A 13,213-nucleotide genomic window follows, 5' to 3' on the forward strand; every position below is an offset into this window, starting at 1 on the left:
CTGCTACCACCTTCGTCCAGAGGTAATTGCCGATTAACTTCTATTCACCCAGTAACCTTAACGGTATTTTGAACGACACCTGAGGGCAATTAGAGTTCGCGTATGTGGTTATTCTAAGAAAGGTGATACAGCCATTATACTTACGTACACACACGCGCACAGAGGAATTCCTCTTGTTACAAGAAAGAGGTAAAGATGAAGGCGCAACACTTGAGAAGTTGTGTGTGAATGGATTAAAAAAATGACTCTCTCATAGATATTCTGGTGGTGCAAGATGAAAATAACACAGACGATACGCAACCCACGCTAAGTTGGCGGTGATGCCCCGCCCCTTGCTAAGCGAAGGGGGTAATTGGATTACAGCAACTATTAGTATGGCTATTCATTTGAGTGTGTTGAAGGCGCTTGCAATTACTAATTCAGGTTGTTTTTATCGTAGAAGTTAATTATACTCTTTAAAGAAAATGAAAATGTATGTTAAATGATGAAAACGTTTGAGAACTTTGAGAAAACTATCACTAAAGTATAACTCAAATAGTCAAAGTCAAAGATTTTACACGATTTCGAATGCACTCTGATTCATTTATCTTCAATATCCCGTAAATATATAAGATATTGGTCAGAATCATGTATATTGTAAAGGTCATTTAAATACAGAGATGCTATATAGTATGAATATAGTAGTCCACGTGTCCAAATAACATACTTAATTAGAAAACATGCGCCTTATCTAGGGAGGCAGAATGATCACTAAAATAGCCAGTTACTGTAATTGGCGGGAATTTCAAACACAGTTATTAACCGAGCTAACATTGGAAAAAAGAGAAACAGCTCTCAGCTCAGTAACCATTCAGTGATATACTATATATACACTGAAGTATAAAGGAGTAACTATAATAATGGAGGATTGCTTAAAAAACACAAGACGTATGGGACGGATAACGAGCCAGACAAGAATCGTCGTAATTCAGGTCTGCAATTATCTTCCTGAGCAATATGATGAGGAAGGTGAAGATGATATCGCAAAGAGGACTGTTGCTGCAACAGGAATATCTGTTCGTTCCATTCAGCGGATAAAGCAGCAACACAAGCGTGGAGAGATGCACTCTCCACCCCCTAGGTCAAGAAAGTCACCAGTAATGGGAGCCTTAGATGATTTTGATAAGGACTGTGTACGTCGGGAGATAATGGCTTTCTATGAAAGAGGTGAAATTCCAACAATAGAAAAACTGCTGGATAAGGTGAAGAAGCCACCTCTGAATTTCCCTGGTGCATATATATCCATTCTCAAACTTGTTAAGGAACTCTGCTTTCGTTATATGAAAGTTGAAAGCGGTAGGAAGCTCTTGATGGAAAGGAACGATGTTGTTCTTGCCAGAAATAAATATCTTAAGGCTTATTGATGAAAACCGAAAATCCGATTCTACGAGACCGGAAATATATCTGGATGAGACATGGGTAAATCAAAATGAGTGTGTGGACAAATGCAGGACTCTACCCGATGGAATTGTTGGTCCACGAGTGAAAACGAGTAAAGGAGCTAGATTTATCATAGTGCATGCTGGTGGAGAATATAGATTCGTACCAGGAGGATTGCTATTTTTCCGATCGAAAAATGGTAATAAGGGTGATTACCATGATAGTATGAATCATACATGCTTCCTATCATGGTTTCAAACACAGCTACTGGTAAACATTACCCCTAGGTCGCTCATTGTCTTAGATAATGCTTCATATCCTTCAAAAATATTGAACAAAGCACCTGTCAGCAGTTCAAGGAAATCGGATATTGTCCCCTGGTTAACTAACCACAATATAGCTCATGACCCTTCCTATACCAAAACCGAACTTCTAGATGTGGTAAAGTAGAACAAGTACCTCCAGGAGTATGAAATTGACAAAATCGCTAGAGATGCTGGCCATGAGGTACTCAGACTTCCTCCTTATCACTGCGAGTTCAACCCGATAGAATTGATTTGGGCACAAGTAAAAAATGAGGTTAAGAAATGCAATTCAAATCCCAATCAGACTTTGACAAATGTTGAACGTATAACTAAACGTGCAATAGACAGAGTAACAGCAGAGGACTGGAAGTCATGTATGCGTCATGCAAGAGAAGTGGAGGATATTTGTAAGAAAAGGGATATAGCACGTAACTGAGAAATTGATTATAAACATCACCAGTGACAGTGAGGAGTCGGAAAGCGATGATGAATGATTTTGTTATTTCAAGTTATTGTTTGATGTAGCCTATCCAATGTATTTTCTTTTGTTGAATCAATTAAATGTTTAATGTATCAAGATGTATGTTTATTTTACCTAAGCATGTTTACATATATTTGAAGCAAATTTCCATTCTTAAAAGTTTCTTAGACCAGGTTATAACGCAGTGAAACTTCAAGGTATCAGTAGCAAAATATAGTGGGTGGATGAGGGAAGCGCTCTCTCTCTCTCGGATGACTCAGCGCTCTCTCTCTCTCTCTCTCTCTCTCTCTCTCTCTCTCTCTCTCTCTCTCTCTCTCTATTTCTACGAGTTTCTGTAGAAATAGCAAATTATTCCGGCGCTCGAATTTTGCCGTAGATTTCATAAATTAATTTTCAGAAGTAGCAAATTATAGAAATGACAACACTGCACTGACTTAATCAGTCGAGTTGTCTACGGTGAGCGACCTGTCAAAATCAGGTGATCGCTGAGCGGCTGTTTCTCTCAATACACCTCCTCCCTACTTCCAACAGGCATATTTCGTGGTGCTTTATGTTTCATATAATTATACGGCATATTCAAAGGTATGCAATCGACAGCATATAAGTTGTCATGAAACTTGGATTGTATTGTTTGATTTATTAAATCCATATATAACATAATGCTCCGAAATAAAGCATTGCTTACATTCGACAAAGGTGTTTATCTTTGGCTTCGATTTCCTGTAATTTATAAAACTTCTGGTTTCCCTACTGCGAATAGCATTTTAATGATATGAAAATATTTCTAACTCTAGTTCTCCAATAATTAACACTTAATAAGGTAATAGAAGGAGGATTCTATCATATCATACTATTTTCTGTGAATATACAAGAAAGGACTCGAACTAACTAAGTGGGCAGACCATCACCGCCAACTTAGCGTGTGGCAGGTATAGGGTATTACAGAAAAATTCTTCAAAGTGTCAGTCACAACTAAGAACGAAGTTTGTTTTTTCTAATAATAAATTTAAGCAAAATCTTAAAAGTCAACTGGGCAATAATCTTAGTGTCTCCTTAAAAGCTGAACATGATTAATATTATATAACAATATTTGTCAAAGATGAGGTAATTAAACGCTTATAAATCGATGTCAAGGAATAATAATGCGAATAAAAATAATTGTATGAAAAGAAAAACTATTTCACTATAATATGCTAAGGGTTAAAGGTGGAGAATTATCAATGTATTTAACATTTCCTAAGGTGGCTGCTATCTTTGCAATTATATAGGAAAGAATAAAAGGTTATTTCATTTACATGACCCCTAACCTTAGAAGCAAGTGCAAAGGTAACTTTTTGTCGATTCAATACCTGTATTATTCAAGGCTTATCTTAATCACATTTCCTTGATTTATGTAGTTGTTTTGACCAATTGCGTTTTCTTTTTAGATTTAATTACTACTTTTTGAAAGCTTATTTTCTCTCTAAGCAAGCAAAACTATTATATAGGTTGCTTTCTGAAATAAAGCAACCTACATTTCCCCTTTCCTTTAAATAAAGCAGCATACAAAATTTCGTCTTTCATTCACGTGATGCCTCCGTAATTAATCTGTACTTATACTGTAAAGTGTCATTTAACATTTGACTTATATTGAACAACCACTGTTCCTTCCAAAATGAGCTTCAGAATATGCAGATTGCTATTAACCTTTTTTCTTTACGTTAATTATACTTAAGAGCTATTTCCCACAAAAATAAACTTTTTTAAAACTTTAATTACACTAAAGACCTATTCCCCACAGAAACAGAGTCCCGTTTACTTGTTAAGCAATTTGTAATAGTTCCCTGTTTTCGTACTTTGCCCACATACAGAACAACAACAACAAAAAAGTAAAAACAAACAAAAAAAGGTGTTGACACAGACTGATTAGAATTTAGAAAGCAGTCTACGGCTCGGTACCAGTGAGAATATATTGACTATCGCAAGGTAAAATGTTATACTTATACGTACTTATTGTTTTCATTAACAGTGAAAAAGAGTAATCACAGTTTCCATTCTGTCTAACTTCTCTGAATGAGGGAGTATCGTTTTATATCTTGACATGTGCAGTGGTTAAGTAGGAAATAAGTTATTAAGTCTACTCTAACTTATCGGATTTTTGCATTCCGTATTCACGGATGATTGAATTGTCCGAGTGATGTGATTTTTGGACTTCCCTCATTAAGTTAACTTGTCAGTAATTTCGCTATATTGAAATATATGCACCCTCACCGCCCTTCTTTAGTTCTGGAGGACTTCTGGCGTCCATTCATGTTTTTATGTCAAGTTTATAATTTTCATTATTAACTTTTCTTGGAGCAACCTACTGACCAGACTTTGTTCCGTTTATTTAAAGGATCTTTTTCCAGTATGTGCATTGCACCTTTTTTCAATTAATCTTTCTTTTCATAAGCTTGTACGCATATTTGTTAGTGTTGGTATATTTTTACTTATTCCCTGTCGTAATGTAGGTCACAAAAACTATATTCAAAGCTTGCTTTACTAGGTAATCGAAGTAACGCAGTAACGATGGGCTGTGACTTTATCCTGTTAAGTTATACTCATTACCAATATGGCTTACTTGAAGTTTACCTATAAACTACTTGCAAATAACGTGTGTGTGTGTGTCATTTATTCTAGATTATATACAAATTTCAAAAGAATAACTTGACAATTTTATCAGGTTTGCCACTTTTTAATTTAAAGACTATAAATTCAGCGAATAAGTAATGGTTTTTATTTCAGACTAATTTACCGGCTATCAATTCAGTGAATAAAAAATTGTTTTTATTTCAGAAATCTGAATAAAAATGACTGCTCTATTCGACCCCTCAACATCCACGGTGACCGATGACGAAAGAAGCGAGGATTGCTCCTTTCTCGAAACGAACAGGCCCCGTAGGAAATGGAAGAAAGCCAGTGACTTCAACGCGACGTGGCCAGCTCCAACTTACGAACCTAACCCGTCATGCCTCTGCGACACCTGTGAGAAGAATTACCTCGTACAGCTGGCTGCCCCTTGGCGCACACCCCCAAGAAGGCGTTATAGTGACACTTCCGACGAAGAGGTTTTGACTGATGTCCTGGCTTATGGCAATGAAAATGAATCGTGCTTAGGAGAAACAGTAGTTTCTGTCGATGTGAGAAACAACAGAAGGGGTTTCACTTCAACTCGAAAAAATAAGGGCGGAACGAAGGTACTGAGCGATAAAATACCTGGGGACGATAAAGAGGGAAAAATGGGTAGTCCAGCTATGTGTAACACCATCCAGGAAATATCAACGCTGACAGATGGGCGGCAAGAACGAAAACCTACGAAGAGCGAGAGCACAGAACCGGAAGTAGAGGAGGAAAGTTCAGACGCAAGAGCAAATGACACCTCTGATATTTCGTCAGCTGAAAGTCTTGAAGAAACTGAGACCCATAACCGGAAAATAAAAATTTCTTGTCAAAGAGAGAGTGAAACGAAACATGAAAACAGGAGAGAAAAGTATAAGTATGAGAGACTGAAACCATTGAACGAAACTGTCAAAACAGAGCCCAATCAGACACGGCTGGATATGGAAAGTGATTTGCAAGATGGACAGAATGCTGCTGTACAGTTCACGAACGAAAATCATGAAGGAACAGAGGCCCATTTAGACAAGGAAGATTGCGGATACGAGTTATCTGAAATACTCTCCCTTCAGATTGATGAACAGAAAAAGAACGCCGTGGATTCTCACCAAAAACTAGTCGGAAATTTAGGAAACGTTGAGGGAAACGACGAACGTCCTGATGAAATCAACAGTTCCAACGAACCCGACACAGACGGGAGGACAGAGCGCGAAAAGGCAACCCTACTCCCTCCCAGAGATAAAACATATTCCGAGAAGAAAACTATCTACGAAGACGTGTGTCGTGCCTGCGATAAAAACGTTGGGTACCATCTTAGGAAACAAATTAGAGAACGCAAGAGATCAGGGCTGTCTGTGACAGAAGGCGGGAAAAACGAGGCACAGGATCTGGTTCCCAAAACACTGAACGAGACAAGCACTGCATTGGAAGTTGTGGAAAACGATCTAGGAAAGGAAATTCCATTGACCAGGAACTCGCGGGAGAAACGGGACACTCCTGCTGGGTCGGTAAACGGGGCCGCTCAAGATGCCACAGCACCTGAAAACGTCAGCTGCATGGTCATGACGCTGCCACAAACAGGCCTTCATTTCACGAGAGGTGGGCACGGGTATTCTCAGAGGGTTGCGAGTGCTTCAAGAAGAAATCTCTCCAGCACAGGGAGGGGAAGTGTCAATTGCAGGAGGCACATATTTTGTCGTAGACTTCAACTGAATCGCAACACGAGTAAAACAACCGCGAGCAGCAGGAATTTGGCGAGAAGACCCTTAGAATGTTCCCTCAGGAGGAGCTTTCGAGGTCTGAGGGCTTCTTTGGGGTTGGGGTTATCTCATGGGAGGAGGAGTTTGAGAGCTCTGACGTTCGGAGACGCCGTCGAGAGAGAAACGCCTGTAGTACTTGAGCGAGAACTGACAGTGGTAACCATTGGTATAATCAAATTAATCTTCGGCTAATAAATAACTCATGTTACTGATCTGGTGAAAGTTATAACATGACTTTAACAAAAAATTTAAGTTTTGTACTTTAGCGACCTAGGAAAATGATAGCTAGTTGACTTTTGAAAATAAGAGGAGATAGAACTGATTAAGATTAAAGCAATCTTAATAAATTTATATTAGCATTGGCAACTGGATAACTACTCAAATTACTGTTTGATTGCTATTTGTTTCCCTTAGCCGATAATTTGTTGAAACCATTTCTTTTTAAAATTAGTAATGATTAGTATTACCTTTATTTATCGTAATGATAAGTTTTACCTTTATTTATCGTATCTGAATGTTCTGTAACATAGCTACTATGTTAAAACTAGATTTTACTTTGTTTTCATGAAGCTTTTAGTCTCTCGTTATTGTGGAATGTCAATGATGTGTTATCAATGAGTTTTGATGAAAATACTGTGACATTTACTGATTACTTTTTTTTAACAAATTTTTGTCTATAAATATTAATGTTGGTAGCTCGGTTCCCAATGCTTCATACATATTCAATCATTTCGGCAACTGACTGTTTGTTTTAAGATTTTATACAATGTCGTCACTGTCTGTTAGTTTTAAGATTTTATACAATGTCGTCTCAAAGCAGGACATATTATTGTAATGAAAATTTTTTAAATAAAGGTTCTATTTTGCTTAGAAGTGTTTAGAAGCTGCAACCTAATTATTAGGGCAAAATATGAAGTTCAATAAACATGAAAGTATTTCTGTTGACAACAGTGATGACTGTAATGTAAATCATAACTTCAGCTGCAATAAATACAGCACTATAGAAGCGAAATGCATTTACTTTCTTCAAATAAATGACTCTTTTTATCGGTGCTGGAGGAACAATCCTACGCTCAAAGCCTGGAAGGGTTGTTTCTTAGCAACAAGATACGACAGCTTCCTCTCCCGACTGAAAGTTCAGTTATTCTATTAAAATTATATATATATATATATATGTGTATATATATATATATATATATATATATATATGTATGTATATATATGTATATATATGTTTTATCTTTCTATTACATGGGCGTAATTTCTGTCCGTCCGTCTGTCATTCAATCACGGCCAAACTGCTGGTCTGATGGGCATGAGCCTTGGCAGGGTTATAGTGGGGACCCCTATGATAGTTTATACTGGGGCTTTATCGTGCCTCCCCCTCTCCCTCTCCCAAGGGGGTGGGGATGAGAAGGGATTCCCTGAAACGGAGCTGGTTATATATAAGGCAGATTTGTTAAAACTTTATCTAAATTTTGAGATTTACGTAATCAAAACCTATAAATTTCTGAAGTCCTGATTAAATATAGTTTGTGGGCAATAAAACTTTCTATTATGACAATGCTGCCACAGAGTTTATGGAGGAAATTATCCATGAAATAAAAATGTTATGACAAATCATCATTTCTGGAAAGCTAACAGAATTCCATAATGCAATGTTTTATTACACCACTTTGATATTGTTAGACAAAATAATGCACGAGATCACTAAATTACAGGCATATCAGCCACCATAAATCAAAGTTAATATTTACATTTAACTGTCACGCTGACAACCACTCTGATAGCTTTTATGATTTATCCTGCACTTCAAGTTTACAACTGATTCATTGGGCATGGCGAAAGGGATACAATGTTGACTTTCTTCACATAATTCATACTACATGATGTTTTCTATATCGTCTATTTTGAGCGCATGAATTACTAACAAGCGTTCGTTGTATATCACCATGTCTAACTACCTGAATAATTCAAGGTTGCTCTGGGTCACCTTACATATAGTATATCCATTCCCTCTAGTAGAAATGGTTGCATGATATATGACAGGGATTACAGTTTCATATTTCGTAATATATTTTACACAAAAGTGTACCTCTCCACTGGCAAGAGATAAACATATTCTAAGAGAGACGGAAACGTTACCTTTGACGAAGATACCAGTTGAGAGAGAGAGAGAGAGAAGAGAGAGAGAGAGAGAGAGAGAGAGAGAGAGAGAGAGCTCACTGTAATCGGTTTGCTATTGATATCCTGTTCTTTCAAATCACGGCCACTGACATGATCATTATAATTCTCATTATATCGCACCGGCCATTATTATCACTTCATTGCACATAAAACTCGAAGTGATGGGATTTCCCCTACCGGGAATATCACCGATTAGATTGAGCCTCAATAAAGAAAAAAAGTTCTTGCAGTCAGAAAACTGTGATCCTGTGACGGGAATTATTTTGGAGGTTGTCATTACCTTCTTTATATTCGTTCATCTCTGCTGTTGTCGTGACAAAATTATGGATGACAATAGCACTCTTCACTCGCGTGTCATGTTGCTCACTAGTTGAAGATGGGTTGCAGTCAGCAACAAAACACCATGTGCAATTAATTTAGCTTTCGCATCGTATAACCGTTAATGTTTTCTACGTGTACATATCTTTGTTAAATTATCCTAATTTTTTACCGTCTATTTTTTTAATCTACTTTTTTCCCACCTTCGCGTATTGGTATTATTTTCATTTTGCGGATGGTCGCTGCATAAGGTAATGTACTTTCACGCTTGCCCCATGAGAATATTTAAATTTCTTTTTGACAATCAGAAAAACATATCCAACATGCTGCTGCCTACAAGAGGAATCCAAAGAGATGAAACCTTCCCAGTCTCTCGAATTATGTCATAAACTTCTGGAATCAAATCCAAATTGCAGGAATATGGGGCATTCAACAGCGCTGATGTAGCATTCATCTCACGTGATTTCGAGTATTACCATTTTGAATTACCTCGATACGAGGGAATAGGACTTTTCATGAGGAGTGGTGCTTCCTAAAGCCCCGACCTTCTCTGCTTCTGATATCACATCGAACAAAGTCTGTCGGGCAAAGTTCGACCGTGTGGACGGGGCTTATAAAGAAGAAGAAAAACAAATTACTTAAACAGAATCTTTTTATTTGAAAGACTATATCTTTGGATGCTGAGATCAATGGACTAGTAGCACTAGTGCCTCTATAGAGCTCGTCAACACACCTGCTTTAAGAAGGATGTGTGAAGAGAGAGAGAGAGAGAGAGAGAGAGAGAGAGAGAGAGAGAGAGAGAGAGAGAGAGCGCAGTGCTGAAATTCGAAGGACGTGATAGACAGTTCTCATGGGCGAGACGAGGGAAATAGGACCAAAGGAAAACCTAAATTGGATCGAAGGGGCGAAGCTCTCCAACTTCTGACACCTCTGACCTTCCGTATTGATTGCTTGATTTTATAGATTTTAGGCATAATGCCAAGCATTGGGGCAACTAAGGCCATTCAGCGCTGAAACAGAAATTGACAGTAAAAGATTTGAAAGGTGTTACAGGAGGAAAACCTCAAAGCAAGTTGCGCTATGAATCAATTGTTAGGAGAGGGTGGGCAGTAAGATGGAAGGAAGAGAATATGAACGGAGGTACAGTAAAACGAATGAAAGTGGTTGCACCCAGGGGGCCGAAGGCACACTGCACAGAACCTTGAGTAATGCCTACATTGCACCGCATGAGGTGCACTGACAACACTACCCACCTACGAGCTGACCTTCTATATGACTGAACCATTATCAAATCACCGTACTTTTTCTAACGTTTTTCTATTCTTTGGAAGCTTGGATTTTAAGTCAATGGCCCTGTGGGTTTATCCTTTTACTGTACCTCTTTTCATATTCTCTTTCTTCCATCCTACTTCCCACCCTCTCCTAACAATTTATTTATAGTGCAACTGCTTTGAGGTTTTCCTCCTGTAACGCCTTTCAAACCTTTTACTGTCAACTTCCGTTCCAGCCCTGAATGACCTTATAGGTCCCAGTGCTTGGCCTTTGCCCTAATTCTACATTATATTCAATTCAATGATAATAATAATAAAAATAATAATATTCGTGACATATAAACAACAAATAACTCATCTCACAAGCTTCGAACTTTTTGCTCTCTGTAGCACATTGGAAGATTCGGCTGAAGAACCCCTTCATGCATTTCAATATATATATATATATATATATATATATATATATATATATATATATATATATATATATATATATATATATATATATATATATGAAACTACCTAACAGCAAAATACATTAAACTGGAAACTGAAGCCATCGTGAAATAAAGGCAAAAACAACTGATCGAACACACATCTAGGAATTTCCCATCGGAAAAGGTGGAGCGCAGGGAAAACATGTTGCAAGGAATTTGAATGACTGATATGAAATGGAAATCTAAATCGTTATTTCAGGTAGATGAAAGGTTTCAGAAATGCGTTTACCTAAGCGAGTGGCATGAGAGCGATTCTGATGAAAATATACTGCCAGCTTGGAGTGACCTTCCTATTCTCTGGCGCAACCATACGACTCCATGCCTGGACATAAGTAAAATGAATGAATGAATGAATTTATAATAATAATAATAATAATAATAATAATAATAATAATAATAATATATACTTAGGAAGCAGACCCTCTCTCAAGCATACTTTATTAAAAGTAATGGCTACTTCAGCAGCGTTACACTTGTAGAGATTCTTCTCTATTTTGCGAATAGCGGCTTTTTCAGTGCTACTTAAACAGGCTAGTAGAGCGCCTATTGAGGTCATGGTAAAATACAGGGTCAAAATACGTGTATATATCTGAATTTTACAGATAAACTATGATACCATAGTCATCAAAGTCATTAACGATTTTCTCTCTCTCTCTCTCTTTCTTAAAGCGAGCTTTCGTCTGGAGCTGCCAGACATCCTCGGGCTGGGAAGCTGAGGGTGGACTGATCTTGGTGCGGTGTCCGTCCTCCTTATATCTGTGGTTGACAGCAGGGGGGGGGCTGCCCCATGCTTGTCTCCTATTGGCTGGTGGCGGTGAGTCTTGTTTTCATTGGCTGCCTGAGCCAGGTCTCAAGCCAGTTTCTTCGGGGTGGTTGAATACTTTGACCAATATTTTGTATCAAGTTCAATCTTCTTACCAATTCTATGCTCACCCACGTTATTGATTGATTGATTGTGTCTATTAAACCTGGCGTCACAAAATCTAGGTAATTGACACCGAAATAAATTAAACAGAAAAAATTAAATTTTGAATAAACTTCATATAAAAATACCTATAAATATATGTATATAAAAATTTTGTTCGTATATATAAGTTCTTACATAGACATTCTATGTATAATTTAAATTTGGTTGATGAGACCCGCCTCCCTCATAAATTTATATAATTGCACTATATTACAATCCTTTACAAGAATTGTAGCTAGGATAAAATTACCTACTCTGTCACGACCCCACTGTTACGGACCCTGAGATCTCAGAGACAATGTTACGGTGTCGAAATATCCTGGAAAGGGTCGACACAATGTTACGGCCTCTGAGAGAGGTCCGCTTCAGGTTCGATATGAAATGATAAAAAAATATATTTCAACACCAACAGTTGAAACTGGGGATACGAATATAGAAAGAAACACTAACACAACAAAGGTTTATTTACAAGCTTACTAACAAAGGTAAATGCACAATGGTATCTCCTATTTACTTAAACAGATAGAATCTTGCACTGCATGAACTGGGGGAAACAGTGAGGCAATTCGAATACTTGCTAATCAATTTGGCAATTCGACGCGCTGGCTTCATAAATGTAGAGCGGCAATTGCAGTCGTCCTCTCGACTCCGTATTGCAGAAACTAGTCTACTTGAAAGGCAGGAATTCCCCAAAACCTGTAGCAGGACCTTTTCTTCTCTGAAGTCTGCTCGACGTCTAGAAAACACGGCCGTCCACTCCTGAAAACGACTAGACCAATATCCAACCAACTCTCGAACAACTCTTCTTTTGATTGATACTTCGTCGGTTCCTTCGTCTCTAGTCTCTCTCTGACGATCACTGCTGCTGATCTATGACTGATAATCTGATATGTGGTTCTTACTAACTGGTGATCTCTCTCTTTTACGATCTCTCTCTCTTTGCTCCTACTTCCTCCGTCGTATTTATACGGCATCCTGAGAGCAGAGCCTACGGCGAGCGTCACAGGTTCCCGAGTTTGCTAGAATTTCTTAGATGAATCTAGACGAGGTATTGCATCAGAAATCACGGCGTTTCTCACGTAACATTGGTGCGTTTTTGCGCTCCACAACACGCCCGACGATTCCAGAACAGCCGCGAGAAAAAGACGCCTCCAACACGGGCGCGAAAACCTCCTTACTGCCAAACTTCTCGAAAATGAGTTCTCCTTTCCTTTATCATTCTTTGCTAGGAAGCAATTACCATCACACCCTGTTAACATAAATATGTGTGTGTATGTGTATGTGTGCATATACAGACAAACACACACACACACACACACACACATATATATATATATATATATATATATATATATATATATATATATATATATA

The 13,213-nt window shown here is 37.9% G+C and overlaps 1 protein-coding gene across 1 annotated transcript; it reads left to right on the top strand.

Annotated features, from left to right (window-relative positions):
* The first annotated feature begins 4,067 nt into the window (after positions 1-4,067).
* LOC135224914 (uncharacterized) lies at positions 4,068-7,492 on the top strand. Its single transcript, XM_064264238.1, has 2 exons — positions 4,068-4,170; positions 5,020-7,492. Exon 2 carries the CDS (start codon positions 5,034-5,036, stop codon positions 6,789-6,791), a length of 1,758 nt encoding a protein of 585 aa, XP_064120308.1. The 5' UTR covers positions 4,068-4,170; positions 5,020-5,033; the 3' UTR covers positions 6,792-7,492.
* Positions 7,493-13,213: the final 5,721 nt, after the last annotated feature.

Source organism: Macrobrachium nipponense, chromosome 12, assembly GCF_015104395.2.
Source record: "Macrobrachium nipponense isolate FS-2020 chromosome 12, ASM1510439v2, whole genome shotgun sequence".
Classification (NCBI taxonomy): domain Eukaryota; kingdom Metazoa; phylum Arthropoda; class Malacostraca; order Decapoda; family Palaemonidae; genus Macrobrachium; species Macrobrachium nipponense.